A 25,737-nucleotide genomic window follows, 5' to 3' on the forward strand; every position below is an offset into this window, starting at 1 on the left:
CCTTTGTTGCCAACAGGTTGAAATAGGTAGTCAGCTGCCTTTGTTTGTCTGGCGTGAGATAAAGGCAGCTGACTACCTATTTCAACCTGTTGGCAACTGCCTCATTCAAGCAGAGAGCAAGGACATTCTACTACAGCATCTGGCGTTTGTAAAGAGATTTCTAACAGGCCTAGGGTACACAGTCAACGAAAAGAAAGCAAAACTAGTACCCTCTCAAGAGATAATATTCCTGGGTGCAAGCTTAAATACAACTGCCCAGATGGCACTAGTTTTGCTTTCTTTTCGTTGTCTGTGTACCCTAGGCCTGTTAGAAATCTCTTTACAAACGCCAGATGCTGTAGTAGAATGTCCTTGTTCTCTGCTTGAATGAGGCAGTCATCCAAGTAAGGATATATTTGTATTCCTCTTTGTCTGCAGAATGTAATTACTGGTGCCAGGAACTTTGTGAAGTCCCTGGGCGCCAAAGGGCAGTGCAGAGAATTGGTAGTGCATTGAGCCAGCTTTGAATCTGAGGTATCTTCTGCATGTTTATCTGATTGGGACATGCAGGTATGCCTCTTTTAAGTCTAAAGTCACAAGCCAAGCCTTCTTACCCAGCATGGGCGGCAGAAGTTGCTGTAGAGTCAACATTTTGAATTTTGGTATATCCAGATATGTGTTTAGAATAGATAGGTCCAGTACTGGTCTCCAGGTCTTGTCCTTTCTTGGTACCAAGAACAGTCTTGAATAAAATCCTTGTCCCTGCTCTTGCACTGGTACTAGATGAATGGTCCTCATGCCCATGAGGGATGAGACTTGCTTTTGTGTCTCTGCCCATTGATGTTTTGGCAGGTCTGGCCAACCGTTTGTCCTTGGCAGGGTATGGAAGTGAAACTTGTAGCCTTGTGACACTATGTTTAGGACCCATTTGTCCTAGGTTATTATGTGCCAATTTTGAGAAAAAAATGCTAGTTTTCCCCCTAAATTTGTTGCCAGAAGATAAGTGCTTGGTGCATGCAGGGGGAAGTCATTGGGACTGTTTCCTGTATGGCTGTGATTTGTCTTCTCCATTTTTGGAGGTAGAAGCACCCCATTGTTTAGACCTGTACGAACCTTGGGGCTGGGATCTGCCTCTTGGGCGTCTGTATCTGCCCCTTTGTGGTCTGTCTGACACTGGAAAGGACTAATTCTTTGTAGGCCAGTGTCTGCTAAATCTTGGAGGCTGTACCTGTAAAAAATCCTTAACTTGCATAGATTTAGCTTTGTCCTCCATTTTCTTTAACACCTCTTCTGCTTTAACACCAAACAAGGTATCATGCTGTAATGGAGCATCTAATAATTTTGCTTTGACATGATCAGGCAGATTTAGTTCATTTAACGAAGCATGCCTCCTGATGACAGAACCCGTAACAGCGGCCCTGCAGGAGGCCTCCAAAGAATCAAAACCACATTGCAAAGTATGCTTTCCAACTTGTTCAGCTGCATGCAATAAATCCTGCATTTCTTTGTTTTCTGCACATTCAGAATTTATCAACATTTTCTGTTTAAGCAGTGACATAATATATTGCTGATATTTGAGCATATGAAACTGACAATTTAAAGCCCTTGTATCCAAGGTTGCAGAAGTGTAAATCTTTTTCCCCATCTGTCCAATGCCCTAGAATCCCTGTCAGAGGGGGTAGGGTTTTTTTACAGTGGAAGCCTTGACCCCTTTGGGACCCTGAGAGATAGTTTCTGGGTCAGCAGCAGGGTTTTTGAAAAGGAATTTATGAGGGTCAGGAACCCTGTAGTACCTGTCCGGCTTAACATGAGCTGGAGGTAAGGAGTCAGGGGTCAGACTGGACTCTGAAAATACATCATCTACAATGTCTAACACAGGTGGAATAGCTAGGGGCTTGTGTTGTAGTAGTAAAAGGAAGTCTCTGAGGCTTTTCTTAGATTCTGAAAAATCTTGGCTCTCCCAGTGGAAATGCTCCCTTATAGTATGCAAGGTTTCCCCAAAAGAGTAATCCTCAGGAGGAGAGGATGAAGGGATAGATTCTTCAGCATCAGAATCCTCATAGGGAGGAAGAGAGTATTCCTGATCAGAAAAGAAATCAAATGAAATGGAAACCTGATCTGAAGATTCATATTCTGTCTCTTGCCTAGGGCTTTTATCAGGTGGGGGATGGGAACTCCGGATCAAAGTAATTAAGTCTTTGGCCATTTTGAGCATCTGTTTTTTGGGCATGGAAGCCTGTCCATGAGGTTGTTGTACTTGTTTCTTTGTCTTTAAAGGTGCTTTAGTCTTTGCCTTTGAAGCTGAAGTCGTTTTAATGTACAACTGAGTAGGTCTGAAACCACCCTCAGAAGCCGATGCTTGCTCAGCGGCTCCGGACCCATCTCAGGGAATAGTCTCTGAAGGTCCAATACCTTGAGCTTCCAGCAGCCTAGTCGACTCCACGTGGGAGTCGGTAGTGGCCTGAGGGTCTAAAGTAGAGGGCATCAGGGGCTGCAAAGGCGCCTCACTGAGAACCGTCGACTGGCTTAGAAGAAGCCTCATCGTCGGTTTTGGACCTCGGATGCCTGTCCTTTTCTTTTTCTTTGCGTTTCTTGTGAATTCCGGTAGTCGGATGGATATCCGGTGACATCGTATAATTAAATCTTCTGCCAAAATAGTGTAATGCAAAATTGTACTGACGCTTAATAGTGCGTTGGTTAAATCTAGCACAAAACCGACAACTAGCAACATCGTGGTCAGGGCCTAGGCAAGGCATACAGTAAGAATGAAAGTCTTTATGAGGTATTTGCTTCCCACAAGAAATACAATTATTAACTTTTTCTGACATCAGTCTGGAGCAAGAAAAAAGTTTCCCCAACGGGGTACTTAGCTTTTAATGAATGCTTCGGATCTGAAATTCGAACACGAAAATCTCAGGCGTCAGCCGACTGGCACTTGTGAACAGCTTATGCTTCGGGCACCGCACAGCAAGAAAAACTGAAGAAAATGGCGTCGGCTACATCTTTTATACCTCTGGCGCACTGACGTCAGGGAAGAGGTGACAGCAACTGACGCCGGGCCTAGACTTTGGAATTCAGGCCGACTGAGGGTAGCCTGCCAGCAGGATAACCCAAGTGTAATGACTGCAACAGTGAAAAACGAAGAACATCTGGTCCATCCACCCTTGAAACGGAGGGAGAAGGTAAGATCTCCAAGTCCATCTAGGCCTTCAGGAAGATTTTCATGAGCTGATTACAGTTAGATTCCTTGACATTCCTGGAGGACTTTACAGACAGCAAAGAAGCCATAGAAGACTGCTGGGTCCAGGCAAGGACTGAATAACCTCACAGATCAAAACCTGGAAGCATAGATTTTTACCCATCTTTAAGTTTCTATTTAGCAATCTTTTTCTTCTTTACTCTTTCTTCTGGTTTGTCTTTCTCCTTCCTGTCTCTTTGCTTATCCTTATCCTTTTCTCTTTTCTTCTCAGCTAACTACTTGGGAGAAGGGAACACGGTAGCCTGGGCAGTTCCAACCTTAGATGGAGGGAGCAAACCCTTCAAGAAGTACAGATGTGTTAAATCTTACCATAACAGTAGATGTCCTTCTCTTCACTGATGTAGCATTCTTCACTTCACCTAACTTAAGGGATCTCCTTGCCAAGGATAGGCCCACTGTCCGGCCAGTATATCAAACCCTTTAGCTCTTATAAGCATTGCATGCCACACACATGCTCCCCACAAAATGGGTGGGGCATAAAGGTGATGTGCAACCGTACACACTGAGAACTGAAAAGGCCCCAGGAGGAACAGAAGACCTCAGCCAGGAGGGCAACAGCTAAGACAGAGGGGGTAGGAGGGAGGGACCAAATACTGCAACAGTGAAAAGGACAAATTACTGCTATGGTAAGATTTTACACAATGGTACTATGTCCTTTCATACCACTGTTACATAATTCTTCACCTAATGGACAGAATAAGAGCTTAAGAAGAAGCCTGGAAGGAGGAAGGCACAGAACAGCCCTATACAAACCCACCAGGACAGTCCTGGCAAAGCCTGCCCTGACCCTGGAAATAACACCCAACTTGTAATGTTTAATGAACTTATCAACAGAGAACCAAGTAGCAGCCTTAAGAAATGAATAGGTACCCAAACCTTTGAAAAAGACACCAGAAGAGGCAACCCCCCTAGCAGAATGTGCCTTCATAATGAAGGAAAAATTTGCCATGAAAAGAAAAACAAAAAATGAAATGGATTTAGAAATCTAGAAGGAGATGGTTTGCTTGAAGACAGCCAAACCTGAAAGCCCTGGGATGAAAGAAAACAAAAAGCTGCTCAGATTTGAGAATAACGTTAGTTTTATGTAAATATCTGAGCTGTGTATGTAAATCTAAGGTGCGAAGAACCTTCTCACTAGCTGACCACCGAGAAGGAAAAAAATGAAGTGAGATGAATAGACTAACAGACAACTCATTGACCACCTTGGGCATAGGAGGAGGATTTATACAATGAGATACCCCTGTCTCTATGAAAAACCAAAAAAGGAGGAAGAACTATGAGAGCCTGAAGTTCAGACACTCTCTTTGCAGAAGTAAGAGCCAAAAGAAGAACAGTCTTCCAAGTACAATGTTGTAAGGAAACTGAAGCAGCAGGCTCAAATGGTGCCTGGATCAAATTTTCAACACAAAATTGAGGTTACAAGAAGGTGGAATAGGCTTTTTGGGAGGCCTGATAAGAAGGGCTCACATACGAAACCATCTGACCTCAAACCTATAGGCCAGAGGAGGATTTAAGGGCAGACAAATAGAAATTGCTGATAGGTGAGCTGTAACTGAAGAATATGACAACCCAGTGGAGTAGATCACACATATAAGAGAGAACCAGAGGAACCTATAAAGATAGGGGATCATGATGGCGTGGGAGGCACCAAACAGAAAATTGCTTCCATTTAGACATACAAGATTTTCTGGTAGTGGGTTTCCTGGCCTCCTACAGAACCCAGAGCACATCCTCAGAAAAGAGTTGCCTAAAAGGGATCAAAACCTATCACCACAGTGTCAGCTGAAGACTGGACAGATTAGGATGGACATGAAATCCCTTATCTTGTGTTTGAAGATCTACCCATTGAGGTAACTTGTTGCAATTGTCCTTGGCCAAGTGAGGAACAAGGGAGAACCAGTGCTGTCTGGGCCAAAAGGGAGTCACCAGAAAGATTCTGGAAGAGTCCTACCTGATCCTGTGCAAACCTTGTGGCAACAAAGTAAGGTGGAAGCATACAGAGACATTTCTTTTCAAGGAAAAGAGGCAGGGCATCCACTTTCCAAGCCAGAGGACTTGGGACTCTGGAACATAATACAGGAACCCGTCTGATCAGAGGGGATGTGAAACTATATACTTGAAGAATACCCCACCAATGGACAATGTCCAGGAACACATCTATATGATACATCCATTCATAAGCCTGTGTTCTAGACATGCTCAGTCTGCCACAAGATTGTGCTTTGATGGGATATAAACCACCTGAAGAGTCATCTGATCCTGGACTCTACTAGATCCCAGACCCGAAGAGCTAGTCTGCAAAGGAGATAGGAACTCATGCCCCACTGCTTGTTGACATACCACATTACTGTGATATCTGTGAAGACTTTCAGAGACCTAGGATAAAAGACAGAATGTAAGGCTTGCACAGCCAGAAGCAGAGCTCCCACCTCTTTTATATTGATATGATCTTGCCTCTGATGAGGAGGCCACAGACACTGGACCTTTGGGGGCAACATGAAGTTCCGCACCCCACGTCTAAGGCATCTGTGAACATCTCCTTAGAGGGATGTGAGCCTGAAAGGAATCTACCACTGCAGCTCAAGTTTGAGAAGGAAGAAATCAACAGGGACCTCCAAGGGTAGCAATGTTGGAGCCACACTGATTTGAGGTACCACTGCAACTTCTTCATATGGAACCTGGTGAGAGGAAGCATGGGAATGGCAGAGGCCATAAATTCCAGGACCCTGAGAAACTCCCCAGCTGTGACAAAGGACAGAGAAAGAAGAGACTTGAAAAAGGCTGTCAGGGACAAAACTTTGCAGGCAGGGAGACATGCCAGCATGGGAATAGTCTGAAGCCTGGAAAGTACAGTTATGTAAAATCTTACCATAACAGTAGATGCCCTTTTCTTCACAGTTGCATTATTCATAACATTAGGAATCCCCTGCCTAGGGCAGCCTGACATTCAGCCAGTATACCAAAGCCTTAGGTTGCTTTAAGGTATGCTGTATGTCACATCTATGCTTCTCACATAGCGTAGGGCATAAAGGTGATGTCCAAACATACCATCCTCAGAACTGAAAGTCCCAGTAGGAATGCCAGTCCAGGGAAAACCAAGAGGTATCCAGTACATCCAGAAGAGAAATGGGCCAGGGGGAAGAGGGAGGAAGTGAATACTTCAACAGCGAAGAGAAGGACATTTACTGTGCTGGTAAGATTTCACACAACTGTACTATGTCCTTCTATTTCACTGTTGCAGTATGTATAACATTACCAAGAGTGCCAAAGCTCAGGAAGAAACGTGGGAGGAGGAAGGACCAGCACAGCTCTCTAGTAAGCCATGAAGGATGGCCCTAGAAAAAAACAGCTCTAACACTGGAAATCCATCCAACTTGTAGCGTTTGGTAAAAGTATACACAGAAGTCCAGGTAGCTTGCCTCAAGAATAAAGTTAGTATCCAAACCCTTGAAAAAAGCACCAGAAGAAGCCACAGCTCCAGTAGAATGAGCCTTTAAAGAATAAGGAGGGCTCTTACCACGAAAAGAATAACAAAAAGAAATAGCTTTTGAAATCCAAAAATAAGAAGTCTGGATACAGCTAATCCCAAGGATCTGTGATGAAATTAAAGATAGCTGATCAGAATTCCTAATACTTAGTCTTAGTCTTAACCAAATAAAATCTGAGTTGTCTATGTACATCCAACATGTGCAGCACCTGATCACTAGCAGATTGTGGAGAAGGGAAAAAAGTGGGCAAATGAATAGACTGATTAAGAGACAACTCATTCACCACCTTGGGCACAAAAGGAGGATTAGTACACAAGGAAACCCTGTCCTTATGAAACACCAAAAAAGGAGGACAAGCCATATAGGCTTGAATGTCAGACACCCATCTAGTAGAAGTAAGGGCTAACAAAAGAGCAGTCTACCAGTCTACCAAGAGCATGCTGCAAGAAAGCTGCAGCTGCAGGCTCAAAAGGAGCCAGAGTCAATTTCTCTGAAACAAAATTAAGATCCCAGGGAGGAGGAACAGGCTTCCTGGGAGGCCTAATATGAAGGATGCCTTTAAGGAATTGTTTAACTTCAAACCTAGAAGCTAAAGGATGAGATAAAGGCAGAGAAGCAGAGACAGTGGATAAGTAAGTCTTAAGAGAAGAAAATGTTAAGATTTGAACAGGACTTTTGGAATGAAGGGAAGGGAGAGCATAAAGAAACATCCCCCTTCCAAAAACAAAAAAAAAAAAAAAAAAAGAGAGAGAAAACGTCAAACTTCCACACTAGAGGACCTGGGATTCTGGCACAAAATAGAAAAGTTGTCTGTTCAGAGGGGAGGCAAACAGATCTATTTGAAGAGTACTCCACTAGTGGACAATGTCCAGAAACACATTGCTGTGAAACATCCATTCATGGGACTGAGTTAAGGACCTGCTCAGTGGGTCTGCCACAATGTTTTGACCTGAGGGAATGTAAACTGCATAAAAAGTCACTTGATACTGAACAGCAAGATCCCATACCAGGAGTGCCAACCAGCAAAGAAGATAAGACCCCCCCCCCCCCCCCAGGTTATTTACATACCACATCACTGTGGTGTTGTCTGTTAACACCTTGAAAGGTCCCAGGGAGGAAAGAGGATGGAAATCCTGAAGAGCCATCAGAAGGGCTCTCATCTCTTTGACACTGATGTGCTCCTTTTGTTGAATAGGAGACCAGACCCCTGCACCTTTAGGGAGCCAAAAGCTGTTCCCCATCCCATATCTGAATCATCTGTGAACAGTTCTTGAGAGGGAAAGGGGGCATGAAAATGGGGCCCTGGATTTAAGGACAACTATTGGATCCACCAGTGGAGTTCCTTCTTGAGACAAGGTAGAAGAGGAACCACAAAGTCTAGGGGATGAGCTTGATGAAGCCAAACTGACTTCAGCAACCACTGAAACTTCCTTATTTGAAGTTTGGCAAGAGGGAGCATAGGAATGGTAGATGCCATGAAACCCAGAGCTCTCAGAAACTCCCTGGCTGTAATGGAAGCCAGAGGAAGAAGAGTTTCAAAGGAGGAGAAGAAGGTCAAGGCCTTGGCAGGAGGCAGAAATACCAACCAAGGCACTGTCTAAATCCTGCAAGGAAAAACATGGTCCTGAGAACGAGTCAGGGAAGACATTTTGAAGTTTATTGCAAACTCCAGGATCTGAAGACGAGAGATGGCAAAATGGAGATTTTGGAAAAGGATCTCTGTTGAGGATGCCTGAAACAGCAGGCTGTCCAAGCTGGGAAATACGTAGGTTTCCTGAAGCCTGCAAAAAGCAGTCACAGGAGTGAGCATTGCATTTGGTGAATATCCTTAGGGCAGTAGAAAGGTCAAAGGGAAAAGCAGAGAACTGAATATGCTAAGAAGCAACAGAGAAATGCAAAAACTTCCTGAAAAGGGGATAGATCGGAATATGGAGACAAGCATCTTTGAGATCAAGAGACACCATATAAGCCTGAGGAAGCAAAAGAGGGAACAAAGTCTGAAGAAACAACATTCGAAAAATGGGCATCTTCAGAAAAGTGTTTAGATGAGACAGGTCTAGAATTGGCCTCCACATACCCTCCTTTCCGGGTACTAGAAACATCCTGGAGTAAAACCCTCTCCCCCTTTGGGACACAGGAACCTCTTGAATAGTGCCCTGAGTCAAGGTCCCGAAGCACCTCTGGGGAAAAAAAAAAGAGTTGTTCCTGGGGGGACTGAGGAATACTCATAAAAGGGGAAAGGATTTCCACACCATGAAATACCCCTGGTGAATAATGGACAGAACCCAGGAACCCTGAGTAATCTGTAGCCAAATAGGGAGAGAGAGAGAAGTGAAGAGAAGCAGGAAAGTGGTTGGGAAGAATAGGATAGTCAGACAGCACCTGGTTTATCTGGAAAGGAAAACTTTTGAGGCCCTGAAGTCTGAGTAGCCGTGGCAGTAGGAGCCTGCTTGCCAACCTTTTTGCCCTTAGGAGGAGGGTGATATTGCCTACGAACAAAGGTTGGCTTATTCAGGTAATTTCTCTGAAATCTAGGAACAGGAGAAACAAACACACATTTGAGTTCCTGTAAGGCCTATCCCTTATCCTGAAGGGACTTAAATCAGCAGCAGCTTCACCAAATAAGTGTTTATTATCAATAGGGGCATATATCAGCTTAGCCTTGATATCATCAGGCAAAGGCTGAAGCTGAAGACAAGAATATCTCCAAAGCATAATAACTACACTTGAAGGAATGACAAGCCACCTGGGAGGAAGTCGCTAACAGGGGAAACAGCAGACGTTTTACCCTCAGAGTCTGGAAGATCAGATATAGACTGACAAGCATAGGATGGGAGAGTCAATACTTACCTGGACATACGAGTCTGATAATTAACAGCCCTAAAAGTCAAGGTACTCACGGTGTAAACCTTCTTACATAGCCCTTCCACGGTTCTGCTGTCTTTATCAGAGGACAGTAACTTCAGTGAAGGAATCAATTGAGAGGGCTTGTCAGAGGCTACAGACACCACTGAGGGATCAGCAGCAGAACACTTGTACAAAAATTTACAATCCTCAGGCACCCTATAAAACCTATCAGGTTTCTTAGGAGCAGGGAGCTGAGAATACGGAGCTTTAGAGATATTGGAAAATGCATCCAACAAAGCAGCCAAAACAGGAGGAACAGCAGAAGGTTGAGAAGATTCCATGTGCAACAACTCATAGTACCTCTTTATCAATTTTGGAGACCTGAGCATAATTCCTTTTAAAAAACTCCCATCATCCTGGAGACTGTCCCCCCAAAAGAAATCTCTTCAAATGTAGTATCAGGAGTGGTAGATTCCTCTTCCTCTGACCCATAGTCCAAGGAGAATTAATTTGAGAAGAGTAAGCAAGGGATTCCTCATCAGAATCAAACTCCTCTGGATCTTTTAAGGGGAGTGAAGGACCAAGAGAAGCTGGAACCAAAACACCCTTAGGAGGTTTCAATGCCATCAAAACACTAAAACCCTGAGTGAAGGCCTGCCACTCACTCTGTGGATCCTTAGGGGCAGGAAAAACAGGTTTAGTTTTCTGTTTCTTCTTTAATGGGACGTCTGCCTTATAAAACGTAGAAGGCTCTGACCTAGGACAGCATTCAATAATAGTAGTAGGGACTTCTCTGACTAAAATTTGAGGAACACTCCTAGGTTCCTCGGAAATGATCAACAATGGTTCCCCCTGAATGTCCGAAATGGACACCTGCAGAGCCTCCTCGGACGTGCTCAAAGCCAGATCCCCGACTGTCTCCAACCCAGTCATGGCAGAGGAGGAATCAGACAAGCCAGGTGAACCTCTGGGCATTCACTCATCTTGGGAGGAACATCCAGTTGAGGCTGAACAGCAGAAGATTCCAGCCTAGGCTTCTTGGCATTTCCCCCTGACAGGTGTTTCTCGGGGCGGCAAGTTCCCTCCATCGTATCTTTCACAAGAAATTTAAGTTACTGATTCTCAAGATACAGCACTAAAGACGAAAGTCTACTGTGCAAAGTTTTAGGTACAAAAACCTGACAGATGGAATAGGATGTATGGTTGTGCAAGGCAGCAAGGCAAAACAGACAAGTAAAAAAGGAACCCCAATGGGGCACTTATCTGTAATGGCTCGGTGAAATGAGTAACAGAAAGTAGATGTTCAGACAGATGATCAAGAGATGATGTTCGGACTGGCGGCAAAGAAGTTCTGAGGATGGTGCATCTGGATGTCACCTTTATGCCCTACTCTAATTGAGAAGCATACATGTGACGTACGGCGTACCTTAAAGCAACCTAAGGCTTTGGCATACTGGTCAGACGTCAGGCTGTCCTAGGATGGGGATCCCTAATATTATGAATACTGCAACAGTGAAATTGAAGGACATCTACAGAAAATATGATCCTGGGTAGGCATCAGGGCTTATTTCTGGAGGTTTATGGTAAAGCTCAGACTGTGTAAAAGACAAATGGTAGACTAGAGATCATGTAGCAGACTGCTGGGAGAAGAAGCTTCAATCTCTATGTTCTGAAGCCTGCAAAAAGCAATGACAGAAGCAAAGCATTTGGTGAATACCCTTGGGAGCATAGAAAGGCCAAAGGGCAAAGCAGGGAATAGAAAATGCAAGGAACAAATAGAGAAACGTCAACATTTCTTGAACCAAAGATTAATGGGAATGTGAAGGTACACATCCTTGACATCTAGAGAAACCATGAAGAACAAGGGAAGAAGAGGAAAACAAGGTCTGAAAGGACATTTGAAAAGAAGGAATCTTGGGAAATGTGTTCAGCAGAGAAGGATCCAGAATTGGTCTCCATGTACCCTCCTTCAGAGTAACCAAAAACATTCTGGAATAAAACCCTTTCCCCATCTGGATGAGTGGAACAAGCTGGACAGTGTCCTGATCCAAAAAAGGACTACAGAACCTTGGGAAAATGAGGAAGCTGTTCTCAAGGAGGTTGACGAATGCCTGAAAAGGAAGGAGGGGATTTTCAAACTATGAAACATTGGTGACAGATAACAGAGAGAAGCCAAGAATCTGAGGTGATCCAAAGTCAACTTGGAAGAGATAAGAAAAGACGGAGAGACAAGGAGAACTGGCTCAGGGGAAGGAAACTGCCATACATCAAATAGAACTAGGCAGAAGGACCATACTAGTACCCTTCTTACCTTGGGGGGTGGGGTGGTGGGACGGAGTCTATAAACAAAAACAGACCTGGAAGGATAGTTCCTCTGAAACTTGAGAACAGGGGAAACAAAACATGCTTCAGCTCCTGCAAAGCCTTAAACTTATCCTGGAGGGACTTAAAGTCAGCAGCAGCAGTCCCAAAAAGACATCTGCTATCCAGAGAAGCATCCAAAAGTAAGGCTTTGATGTCATCAGGCAAATCCTGAAGATGTAGCTAGGTATAATACTTCATCATTGAACCAAAGGCAGCAGCTATGGAACACACATCACCTGAATCATACCTGAAGTTTGAGTGGCAGCCAATTGTACAAGTGAAGCCTAATAAGGAAAGGGATGAAACCTTCCCTTCAGAATCACCAAGGTCAGACACCACCTTAGAAACTTTGGAAAGAAGGGCAAAAACATACATGGTCATATGAATCTGGTAGTTGATGGCCCTGAAGGTCAACATGGGAGCAGTGTAAAAGTACAGTTGTGTACACTTACCATAAATGTAGATGTTCGAGTGTATTCACTTTTGCAGTCATTACATTTGAGTAATCTGCTGGCAGGTTGCCCTCAGTTGGCCTGAATTCCAAAGTCTTGGGTCCTCCGTCAGTTCCCGTCTCCTCTTCCATGACGTCAGGTCGTCAGGGGTATAAAACATACAGCCGACACTATTTTCTTTAGTTTTTCTTGCCCCCGATGTCAGGTGCTCCCAAAAAGGTAGCAAAAATATATAAATACATATACATGCATCAATATAAACTTTACCTTCATCTACAAGCAAATACACCACATAGGTTGTAGAAGATAGTGAAGGAAAGATAAACTCCAGAATGACAGGGGGATGGTGGGTGGGTAACCTGGACTGTAACAGTGAATACACTTGAACATCTACATTTATGGTAAGTGTACACAACTGTACTATGTTCTTCGTGTTTCACTGTTGCAGTCATTACATTTGGGTAGAATCCCAAAGCTATGGTTGGGAGGCTGGAGCTAAACAGCTTTAGGAGCGGCTATAACGCCCTGCAGAACTGCAGTGGCAAAGCCTGCCCTGAATTTAGAGTAGAGAGGCAAATGATAATGCTTTGTAAAGGTGTGAACAGAACTCCAAGTAGCAGCCTCTAGAATGTCTTTGGTTGGTACTCCCCTTAGAAAGGCTGCTGAAGTAGCTGCAGCTCTGGTGGAATGAGACCTAATGCCCTTGGGCACAGGTTTACCATGGTGTACGTAGCAGAAATGGATGCAGTGGCTTATCCACTTGGAAATAGTCTGCTTTGATATAGCCTTGCCTTCTGATCCTGCAGCACTAGTAATTGCTCAGTTTTTCTTAGAGCTTTAGTCCTGCTTAAATAGAATCTTAGCTGTCTGTGTATGTCCAAGGAATGCAGAATTCTCTCCCCCTTATTCTGCGGATTTAGATAAAAGGTTGGCAGATGAATTGTTTGGTTAAGAGCCACACTGGAAACCACCTTAGGCATAAAAGTAGGATTTGTCCTCAGAGATACCATGTCTGGGTAAAATATGATAAAAGGCTCTACAGCCATGAGGGCCCGTAGCTCTGAAACTCTTCTTGCTGAAGTAAATGCTAGTAGCAAAGCTGTTTTCCTTGATAAGAACTTTATATCAGTGGTAGCAGCTGGTTCAAATGGAGGCAGGGTGAGCTTTTCCAACACATAATTGAGGTCCCATGCAGGCAGTGGTGATCTTCTAGGAGGCCTTCAATCTTTGGCTCCTCTAAGATACTGCTTTAGTAAAGGATGAAAAAAGATTGGTGGCTCTGTATTGTAATGAGCCGAAATGGCAGAAGCATGGATTTTAATTGATGACAAAGATAGGCCTTTGTCAAGCATCTCAGTTAAGTATTACAATATCTGAGGAATATTTGGTTCTGCTGTATCAGTTCTTTGTGCTTGATTCCACGCACAGAATCTCTTCCATTTGTCAGCATAAGATTTTCTAGTACTAAGCCTTCTGGCTTCCAAAATGACATCCATCACAGCTTTACTGAGAAGAGTTGTTTGTGTGACTACATGATCAGCCATGCTGCCAGGTTCAGAGTCTGTAGTTGATTGTGCAGGATCGGATTGTTTTGTTGGGACAGTAGATGTGGTCTTTGAGGCAAGGTCTAAACTGGGTATTGAGACAAGGTCCTTAGGATTGGGTATCAGTATTGGTGGGGCCAGTCCAGGGCAATTAGTATCATCATCATCATGAGTTTCTCTTGTCTGACTTTTAGGAGGACCTTGGGGAGAAGAGGCAGAGGCGGAAAGGCGTAAACTGATAGGTTTTTCCAACTGAAGGATAGGGCGTCCACTTTCCATGCTTGTCTGTGAAAAGTCCTTGTGCAGAATGTTTTTCAATTGATAATTTTGAGGAGAGGCAAATAGATCTATGTCTGGGCTCCCCCATTTCTCTGTTATCATGCTGAAGACTTGTGGATTTAATTTCCACTCGTGAGGATCCATAAGGTTTCTGCTTAAATCGTCTGCCAGAGTGTTTTGTTTTCCTGGCAGGAATTGAGCTTGAAGATGTATTTGGTAGGTCAAAGCTGTGTCCTACAGTGCCATGGCTAATCTGCATAGGGGGTATGAGTATGTGCCCCCTTGCTTATTTATATACCACATGACTGTGGTGTTGTCCGTCTTTATCAGTAGTTGTCCTGGATTAAGTAAGTCCTTGAAGGCTGTTAGGGCATTTTGAACAGCTAGCATCTCTTTCTGGTTGACATGTAGATGCATTTGTTTTGGTGACCATATGTCCTGAATGCATCTTCCTGCCATGTGGACCCCCCCCAGCACTAATCTGATGCATCTGTTGTAATGGCTTGGCTGGCAGGGGGTAGAGTGAATGGCCGTCCCATGTTTTGGTGACATGCCTTTGCCCACCATAGCAACTCCTGTTGCAGGCAGGAAATGAGAGGAATCACTGTTTCCAGACTGTGAGAATGTTGACTCCATAAACGTTTTAGGTACCATTTAAGTTTCCTCATATGCAGGCTTGCATATGGAATCAGTAGGATGCAGGATGCCATGAAGCCCAGAGCCTGCAGAATTTGTCTTGCAGAAGACTGGGTTTTTGTTGCCATCAGTTTGAAATAAGTAGTCAAGTTGCCTTTGCTTGTCTGGCATGAGGTAAGCCATCTGGGCAGTTGTATTCAAGCTTGCACCCAGGAATGTTATCTTTTGAGAGGGTACCAGTTGTGATTTCTTTTCGTTTACTGTGTACCCTAGGCATGTTAGAAGCCTTTTCACAAATGCCAGGTGTCGAAGAAGAGTGTCGTTGTTCCCTGCTTTGTCGTCCAAGTAAGGATATATTTGTATACTTTTTTGTCTGCAAAATGCAATTACTGGTGCCAGGCACTTTATAAAGACCCTGGGCGCAGTAGATACGCCAAAGGGCAGTGCACAGAATTGGTAATGCATTAAGCCAGCCTTGAATCTGAGGTATCTTCTGCACGATTCTCTTATTGGGACATGCAGGTATGCCTCTTTTAGGTCTAAAGTCACCAGCCAAGCATTCTTGCCAGCATGGGCAGAAGCTGCTGCAAAGTCAGCATTTTGAATTTTGGAATATCCAGGTATGTGTTCAAAATCAATAAATCCAGTATTGGCCGCCAGGCCTTGTCCTTTCTGGGTACCAAGAACAGTCTTGAGTAAAAACCTTGTCCTTTTTCCTGCTCTGGTACTGTCTGAATGGCCCCCATATCCATGAGGGACATAACCTGTTTCTGTGCCTCTGCCTATTGATTTTTTGGCAGATCTGGCCAAACATTTGCCATTGGCAGAGTGTGGAAATGGAATCTGTATCCCTGTGATACGATGTTTAGTACCCACTTCTCCTGAGGTATTAACTGCTAATTTTGAGCAAAAAGTGCTAATTTTCCCCCTATGGGTGCTGCCAAAAGATAAGTGCTTGGTGTAGGCAGAGGGAAGTCATTGGGATTGCTTTCTGTAGGTTTGCGCTTTATCTCCGCCAGATTTGGAGGTGGAAGCGCCCCATTGCTTTGACCTGTATGAATCTTGCGCCTGGTATCTGGAACCCTTAGGGCGTCTGGATTTGCCCCTTTGAGCTCTGTCTGACACAGGAAAGGACCAATTTTTTGTAGACCAGTGTCTACTGAATCCTGGCGGTTGCACCTGTAAGAAGTCTTTAACAGTTTGCATAGACTTAGCTTTGTCTTCCATTTTCTTTAAAACCTCTTCTGCCTTAATACCAGAGAATCGAGCTGTAAAGGTGCATCTATCAATTTAGCTTTAATATGATCAAGCAAATTTTGTTCCTTTAACCAGGCATGCCTCCTAATCACCGATCCAGTAACTGCGGCCCTGCAAGAGGCCTCTAAGGAATCAAAACCACATTGCAAAGTATGCTTTCCAACTTGTTCAGCTGTATGCAATAATTCCTGCAATTCTTTATTTTCTGCACATTCTGAAATCAACATCATTTTCTGTTTCAGCCATCCCATAACATGTTGTTGGTACTTAAGCATATGAAATTGACAGTTTAAGGCCCTAATTACCAAGGTTGCAGATGTATAAACCTTTTTTCCCCATCTGTCCAGTGCCCTTGAATCTCTGTCAGAGGGGGTAGGATTTTTTGCTGCTGAGGCCTTAACTCCCTTTGGACCCTGTGAAATAGTTTCAGGATCAGTAGCAGGGTTTCTAAATAAAACTTTATGTGAGTCAGGGACCCTGTAATATCTGTCAGGCTTACTGGGAGCCGGAGGTAAGGAGTCAGGGGTCAAGCTTGACTCCAAAAACACATCATCCACAATGTCTAAAACAGAGGGAATGGCTAAAGGCCTGTGCTGAGGGAGAAGAAGGAAATCCCTGAGCCTCTTTTTTGATTCTGAGAAATCTTGACTCTCCCAGTGAAAATGCTCCCTCAAAGTATGCAAGGTTTCTCCAAATGAATAATCCTCAGGAGGAAATGCAGATGGAATAGACTCCTCAGCATCAGAATCTTCATAGGGAGGCATAGATAATTCCTGATCAGAAGAGGAATCAGAAGAAATAGAAACCTGATTTGAAGATTCATAATCAGAGTCTTGCCTAGGCCTCTTATCAGGAGGGGGGTGGGTACCCCTGATCAAGGTAATAAGGTCTACAGCCACTTTGATCATCTGTTTTTTAGGCATAGAGGCCTGTGCATGTGGCTCATGCGTCAGTTTTTTAGTTTTAGAAGTTGCTTTTGTCTTTGCAGCTTTCATCGGTTTGATATACAAATGTTGAGGTCTGAATACACCCTCAGAAGCTGGTGCCTGCTCAATGACTCTGGACCCATCCGAGGGAGATACCTTGAGTATCTTGCGGCATGCCGGACTCCACATGGGTGTCTTTAGAGGCCTGCGACTCGAAGGTAGTGGGTATCAGGGGCTGCGAAAAGGCCTCACTGAGTACCGGTGAACCAGCGACTGGCTTAGGAGAAGCTTTGTCGTCGGTTTTGGATCTCGACTGCCTTTCTTTGTCCTTTTCTTTGCGTTTTTTATGTACTCCGGTAGTCGGATTAATATCCGACGACATTTCTGGGTAGTTAAATCTGTTTCCAAACTACTTTGATGCAAAAATATACCGACACTTAATAGTGCGTTGGTTAAATCTAGCACAAAACTGACAGCCAGGCAAGTTGTTATCAGGGACTAGGCAAGGAATACAGTATAAATGGAAATCCTTATGAAGTATTTGCTTTCCACAAGTAATACAATTATTAACTTTTTCTGACATCGCTAAAAAGCAAGAAAAAAGTTTCCCCAACGGGGTACTTAGCTTTAGTGAAGACTTTGGTACTGAAACTCAAACTCGAATATTTCAGTAGTAGGCCGACCGGCACTTGCGAAATGTTTCTGCTTCGGGCACCGCGCAGCAAGAAAGACTAAAGTAAATGGCGACAGCTGCATGTTTTATACCCCTGACGACCTGACACCCCTTTCAGTCCATCTTGCTGTTTTAAAAATAGTAACTCTCCACTAAACCTTAACTTTTTAAACAGGTAAAACTCAAGTTACCTACTTTCATATCTAACTTCTCTAGTGCACACTGCAGAGTGCATTCTTCTCAATCTTACCTTTAAGCATCCCTGTTACTAGCACTTTCTCTAATACCTAAAAAGATCATCTCTACTTGACTCCAAGTAGACTTTTCTCTATCTGTTAAACCTAGCACTTGCTCCTACAGTACTTATTACCTTGATACGGCACTCTTATAGATAGCACCCCAAAAGGCAAACCCCCATTTCTCGCCACTCACGCCCCCGAATCTCTTTTAAAGTTTTTGTCTAGTCCTTCTAGCATGTCGAGGGATCAGTTGCTAGTGTCCTCTCCTGCTCAGCTGGTGAACCTGGGAATATTGAGGCAATGTTACAATTGCCTCATGTACACAGACAACCCTCTCCTCCTCCCACAAAACACAAATACATGCGAGATGCAACTATACGGCCAAACTGGAGGCTGAGCTCTCTCAACATAGGACTGGCAAGACCAGTCAGGAGGAGAAGGTTACCACACACACTATAGACCCAGTCTCACATAGTACCATCACAACCTCAAATCATACACATAAACACACAAAGACATACTCGGCTCTGATCAAAAATCTACCAAAACAGCAGAGGCCACCAAAGCAGACACCCAAACAACCACCACCTCAGAACACAACACCTGCAACACATAGACCTCACAGTCAGAGTGTCAAACAGTCACAGCCCTTAAGGCCAAACACAATGCCAGACACACTAGTCATTGGTGACTCCATAGTCAGACACACTGACGCCCCGCCACCAGACTGAGTAAGGAGAAGGTCACAGTAAGCTGCCTGTCGGGCGCTAGAATCTGCCACATAACGCAAGCACTCAGGTCTCTCAACAGCAGGTACAAATATGACTCAGTCATTGTCCACGCTGGTGTAAACGACCTGAGACGCACCTCCTTGGACTACATGAAAAGAGACATTGAGGAGCTCTCTGATTATGTAGCCCAGGCAGGTATGACCCTGACCTTGAGCAGTATCCTACCTTCACCAAGAATGATGCCACAATACAGAGATAAGATGATCAGCTTTAACAATTGGCTTAAACACTGGTGTCATTCAAAGGGGATCCAATGTCTGTCTGCCTGGGATGACATGCTGGACAAGCCACGCTGCCAAGGGACGGCTTGCACCTGTCACCCTGGGATTCGGATATTGGCAAAGGCTCTTGCCACCCCATAGTGCCTTTTTAGGCAAGGCTCAAATTCTAAACCTACCACCCTAGAACACAAAAAGGAAAAACTAAGGGTAATGCTGCTCAATGCCAGAAGTCTAAATCTCAAAATGCACGCACTCGAGGCCCTTCTCAGTATGGAGAACATCGATGTCTGTGCAGTGACAGAAACCTGGTTCAAGGCTCCTGAGAGCACCCCAGCACTATCAGGTTTTACCTCTTATCATGCTCCGCCCCAAAATCCGGACAATACCAAGAAAGGAGGGGGTATCCATATTCATCAAAGACACCCACACCTCAAGACTGGTGGCAACGACGATGCATCGGAGACCATCCAGGTGCAATTAACCATAGGCAAGACTGCCCTGCAAATTGTAGCATGTTACAGGCCACCCTCACAAACTCAGGAACCTCACATGGCCTTCCTGAAAACACTAGAGGGATAAATGTATCACCAAACACCATCATATTAGGTGACTTCAATTACCCTAATATAGACTGGGAACACTATTCAAGCCCAAACACCCTAGCCCAAAAGTTCCTGGAATTCATAAACTCAAATGCCATGGAACAACTAGTCACCATCCCCACAAGAGGAGAAAACATACTTGATCTCATCATCACGAACATGGGAGCACAATGTTCAATACCGAAGTATACCCCTCACTGGTGAGATCAGATCACAACTAATCTCGCTGGAGGTCCTCATCCCACCCCACCTGAAATAAAAAGACCACAGTAAAGAACTTCTCGAAAGCCGACTTCACACTTCTAAAGACTAGTGTTGTCTCCTTTAAGGCCCCGAGCCGACGGAAAACACTACTCAAGCCGCTGAATCACTTACAAATGCCTTCTACCAGCACCTGCAGGACTGTATGGATAAGGCAATCCCAAGCAAAACAAAGACTCTTTGTACCAAAGTTAAGCGTCCACTCTGGTGGACCCCAGCCATAAACAAACTCTACAACAAAAGGAGGAAGCTACTACAAGATAGAGCAAAATCCTTAAAAGGTAAGACACCCTTGATCACTATAAGTAAAAACTAAGAGCTCTCATAAAATCATCCAAAGCAAATTTTGAGAGAAAAATAGCTAAAGACTCAAAAGACAATCATAAGGCCTTCTTTAGCTATGTTAGAAACCTGGGAGGAAACTCCCAGATATGCTCAGAACTAGTTCAAAATGATGTGAAGATTACTGATCCTACAGACATTGCCAACATACTGGCTGACAGGTTCAGTGCAAACTTCTCCTCCCCCAAAAGGAGAGATATCTATACCAAGCGATTGCAGCCCCCAAACATCTCCAACGCCCAAGTGAGAACTGCTCTCTCCAAAGCAAAAACACAGCATCCATGGGACCTGATGGTGTCCCCGGCTGTGTGCTCCACGAACTCAACGAGGAATTAAACCCACAGCTAGGACAGCTGTTTAATCATAGTCTTACCTCTGGATACGCACTCCAGGAGTGGCGCACTGCAACTGTGGTCCCACTTCACAAAGGCGGTGCCTCCACCGACCCTGGAAATTACCGCCCATTAGCTTGACAAGCCTTATCTGCAAAGCCATGGAGAGGATCATAATGGACCTCATAAATAAAGACATAGGGAATTTGCAGACTTTGGATCCATCCCAGTTTGGCTTTGTCAAAGGCAGATCATGCCTTCTAAACTTGGTTGACTTTTTGAAACAGTCACCAAAGCCATTGATGAGGGAAAGGCAGTCCATACAGCCTACCTCGATCTGGCGAAGGCCTTTGATACAATACCCCACTCGGGTATCATTGAAAGACTCATCAGCTTAAATGTTAATCCATACATCACAAGATGGGTTGCAAACTGGCTGAGTGACAGAACCCACAGGGTCAGAGTTGCTGGCACCATGTCAGACTCAAAGCCTGTCACAAGTGGTGTACCACAGGGCTCAGTCCTGGGCCCACTCTTGTTTGGCATCTACTTTTCCAAGTACAAGCAAACACAGGAGGGTTATGGCTGACAAAGTTTGCAGATGACTGCAAACTGGGCCATAGTAGAAAACACATCTGACACAGATATCCTTCAGAAGGGTCTCACAGAAACGGATAACTGGTGCCAGAGCCATGGCCTAAAGTTAAATGCCAAAAATGCATAGTCATACCCTTCGGGAAAAACAAGGTTACCCCTAGCTACCAAATAGGTGGCAATCCACTGAGTACAGAAGAAGTTATCAGGGACCTGGGGACCCAGGTTGATAGTAGTCTGTCATTCGACACCCATGTAGCTAAAGTAGTTAGGAAGACCTTCTACATTGCCCACCTTATCATGAAGGGATTCTCATCTAGATCAAGGGAGGTCATAGTCTCCCTATACTCATCACTCATCAGACCAATGATTGAGTACAATGCCCCATTCGAATGTATCTGACCCGACACTTGCAGCAGCTGGAGAGGCCACAAAAGTTCCTCACCAAAAGGATAAAGGGTCTCAAACATCTGTCCTATGCTGCCCGACTGAAAGAACTCCAGCTCTATTCAGTCGCTTACCGCTTGCTCAGAGGTGACCTTTGCCTAACATACAAGGCCATGTCAAACCCAGATTTGATGAATATGCTTCACCTCAAAAAATCTAGATCCGTCAGAGCCACAAGGGCGGGAGATGTAAACCTCGACACGGCTATTAATAGGACGTGCTGGAGGGATAGATTCATCACCCAAAGACTCCCTATGCTGTGGAATAAAATCCCGGTATATGTGAGGCAGAGCACCTCGCTGGCCTTGTTCAAGAGAAATCTTGACCAATGGATGGGAGATCGCAGATATACCCCAGGGATTACCTCAGTGTCACTGCTCAACAGAGGCACAGCAAAATAATGGGTATAGTTCCCCATACTAAAGGGGTGGCGTAAGCCACAAAACTATGGGCTAGGCTTGTAAATGCCCTCGGGCAGATAGCCTAGTATGAACCTATGAACCTATGAACCTATAAGCAACCGATGCAGGACCCAAGACTTTGGAATTCAGGCCGACTGAGGGCAACCTGCCAGCAGATTACCCAAATGTATTGACTACAACAGTGAAACACAAAGAACATCCTTCTTACCCAACCTTTCCATAGCCCTGCTATCCTTATCAAAAGGAAGTAACTTAGTAGATGGCAACAACTTAGAGGGTTTGTCAGAAGAAATGGATACCACTGAAGGATCAGCTGAAGGGTACTTAAAGAAATTTGCTTTTCTCAGACACCTCGTAGGACCTTACCCTGGCTTCTTTGGTGCAGGAGTAAGATTCACGGGCTAGAGATGCTGCAGAAAAAAATATCCAAACCTGCAACCAGAACAGGAGTAACAGCAGATGGTTTGGAAGACTCCATTTGTAGGAGCTCATAATAATTCTTTTGGATATCAGAGACTGGGGAACAGTTTTATTTAAACAGTCCATCATGTGGGCAACAGTATCCCCAAAGGACAAGTCTTCCAAGGGGAGCACAGACTCAAAGAATCCTCTTCCTCTGAACAGTAGTCCGGGGGGGAGATATTTGGGAAGGAATAGGCCAGGGATTCTTCCTCAAATCCTCATCTTAGGAATCTAATTCCCTAGGCCTCTGAACAGGAGTGGAAGACCGGGGGGGGGGGGGGGGGCAGAGCAGAGAACTCCCCTGAGGAGGCTTCAAAGCCATCAAAGCAGTGAACAACCCCTGAAAGAAATCCTGTCATTCACGTTGTGGATCCTTTACAACAAGGGAAATATGCTCTGTCTTCTGTTTCTGTGGGACATCTGCCTAAAAAACTCTTGGAGGGTCAGACTCAATAACGGTGGCAGGAATGTACTCCCTCACTAAAATCTGAGGAATCTCTCTCTGATATTATCAGTTGAGGTTCCCCCTCAAAATCAGGTGCAGATGTTGGAAAAGTGCGAGCATTTGGATCCATGCTGGCCTCCAACACTGTTGCAACAGAGGAATACAAAACAAGCACCAGACAGTCTTCAGGGCCTTCACTAGCATCTACAGAGATGTCCAGGGCAGGCTGGACAACAGCCGGTCACGGCCTGAATTTTTTGGTCGTCTTCTTGGTAGACAGCTATCCCTTGGGATGGGTGGACTCTGCAATAGCACCCTTAGCCTACAGCTTAAGTTGTTGGTTCACAAGATATATGGACAAGGAGGAGAGGTGACTACCATAGGGTCTTAGGTACAAATGAATGGCACAGAGAGCACTGCGTAAGATTGGAGGAATCACCCAAACAAAAAATACACTGGTTGTGATGCCTCCCATACTGACATTTTCCCTTTCTGGATGACATGAATACAATACAAAACAATACTACAAAAAAGAAAAGAAGAAATCCCAATGGGACACTTGTCCAAAAAATGGCTTGGTAACCAGCACAGCGGAAGGGTATTTAGACAGACATATGAAAATGGTGTTTTGACTGGCAGCAAATGAATTCTGAGTGTATGCGTCCATACATCACCTTTATACCCTACACCATGCGTGAGGAGCATACATGTGATTCACAGCGCTTTTAAGAACTAAAGGCTTTGGTATACTGGCCAGATGTTAGGCTATCCTTGGTAGGAGATCCCAGAGGTAAAGAATACAGCAGCAGTGATTTGGAAGGACACCTAAGCTTACATAACAGTCAGCCACAGCTCTGGCTCCAAAAGCTGCATAAGCCTGGCAATTGGTATCCAAATCGGTGACACCAAGACAACAAACACATCTGTCACCGTGTCTTAGGGTTGGGGGTTAACTTGTGCACACACCAATCAATCCTTAAAAACCTGAGATCGTACCCATAGTAACATCACACTTAATGTATACAAGCAACACCAAATGGTAGAAGTACTACATAAACAGAAAAAAAAAACTAAAATATTAGCTCTAACCAAAGCACATGAAGCATACAAAGTATTTTATTTTTATTATTACTACTACTTTTTAAGTGTAAGTACCAAACAAACTAAACCTACACTTGCCTGCTAAAAATGGAGACTCACTAACAAAGGAGAAAAAAGATAATTACAACTACAATCAGCGAAAGCTCAGAAATCTACAACTATCTATAACTAAATAAAAGAAGGTGATCAGAAAAATGGCAATGCCAAAAGTCGAAAATATCACTTAGCTGCACAGAGTTTTGTTGAAGCATGTGTGACCCTGGATACAGCAAATGAGATGTGGAGACTTGGTTATGCAGTGTATTATGAAAGAGGAGGTGGAGCTTGGCAGCTAAAGATTCTGATGTACCGGCCTAGGATCCAGTGAGATCCTACAGCACCATAGGTTGAAGAGGATGGAAAAGGCAACATCGTGGCTACTAATTTCTGAACTGACTTTATAGAAAAACAGCAGTATCACAGGAGAAAACTAAAGAGATGATGTTATTAGTGTTATGTGTACCATAATATATGAAGCACTACATTAAAACTGGACAGTCACCTTGTTTTCTACTTATTCTGAGGACTACAACATACAGTACTAGGATTGCAAATGCATCTACTACAGAATGTGCGGATTTGGTCAGCAGATACAAACCCCTCTTCCTTCCAGCTCTATCTGGGTAGTTGGCCATGTTTCTTCTCTCTGAATATACGTCACCATTTCATCATAACTCTCCAAGAAAGCCTGAGGATTCTTAAAAAAGAACACACAAACAACAAATGCTACTGTCAAACAGGTGACAAGAAATATCACTAGCGACTCTCAATATAATATTTTTACTGTAATAGCTAGATAAGATTTAATACAACTTGGTAGTACACTGCAGAACTAACCATTTCAACAAATAAATATTCATAGTTTTAATGCCAGAGACATTTAATTGAAGATAAATTAATGATTACAAACTATAAAAATATTTGTTTTATTTTAACACAATATACAATGGACAGCAGAGTGGACATTACCACGTAGAAAATCAAAGTGAACACCAACAAGGTACAGGGAAAAAAAAACATACCAGCATCACAATCCAGTGAAAGTGAGTAGCAGCAGCAAGTAGTGCAAGGGTAGCTGATCAGTGAGAGACTGTTAAGATACTGTATAAATTTGCTCAACGAACATATGCTAGGTAAAACAAGAATACATTTCTATAGTCAGTTTTTTCTGTTATAAAAGTTTATCCTAAATTGTTAAGTGTTGGGAGCGTTCAGTGCCACTTCTATTCAGTAGTAGAAAAAGGCAGCCAAGGGTACTAAACATTACAGAAATACTAAGTGCTACACTCACTAGTGCAACAAGGATGAATAACAGAGACAAAAGAGTGATGACAAGAAAAGCAGAGCACAGGTGAATAACCTGAATGAGGTCCTTGCCATAACTGTAGATTTCAGAGAAGTCTTTCAGTAGAAAATAAATGGGCTTTGGTTCACACATCAAGTCAGTTTTACTCAGCCTTCATAGGTGATCATATAAGACTGCTGCATGCAACCTTTACTTGCTCTGGCTAGACAGACTTTTTTACCACACTAACCACAGAACTTACCCAATGGTCCTCATGACTTGTTCCCAACTGGCCCATTTGTTCCTCCTCCTCCTGGGAAAGCCTAACTAGGTGTACAGAGTGAGCATACCATCCCTCCTCCTATACTAGATCACAATGAGCCACAAGGATGGAAAGGGGTCCAACAACGCAAACTTAACCAAATCACACCAGCTTCCCTCGTAACGTTG

General features: G+C 44.0%; 1 protein-coding gene across 1 annotated transcript in view; it reads right to left on the minus strand.

Moving 5' to 3' along the window:
- MIGA2 (mitoguardin 2) overlaps positions 1–25,737 on the minus strand; it is a 1,296,375-nt gene that overhangs the window by 408,947 nt on the left and 861,691 nt on the right. The window contains exon 15 of the mRNA XM_044058371.1: positions 24,601–24,699. Within this exon, the coding sequence (XP_043914306.1) occupies positions 24,601–24,699 (99 nt within the window). The remainder of the gene's footprint in view (positions 1–24,600; positions 24,700–25,737) is intronic.

This window comes from Protopterus annectens, chromosome 16.part0, assembly GCF_019279795.1.
Source record: "Protopterus annectens isolate FY-2018-M chromosome 16.part0, PAN1.0, whole genome shotgun sequence".
NCBI classification, from domain to species: Eukaryota; Metazoa; Chordata; order Ceratodontiformes; family Protopteridae; genus Protopterus; species Protopterus annectens.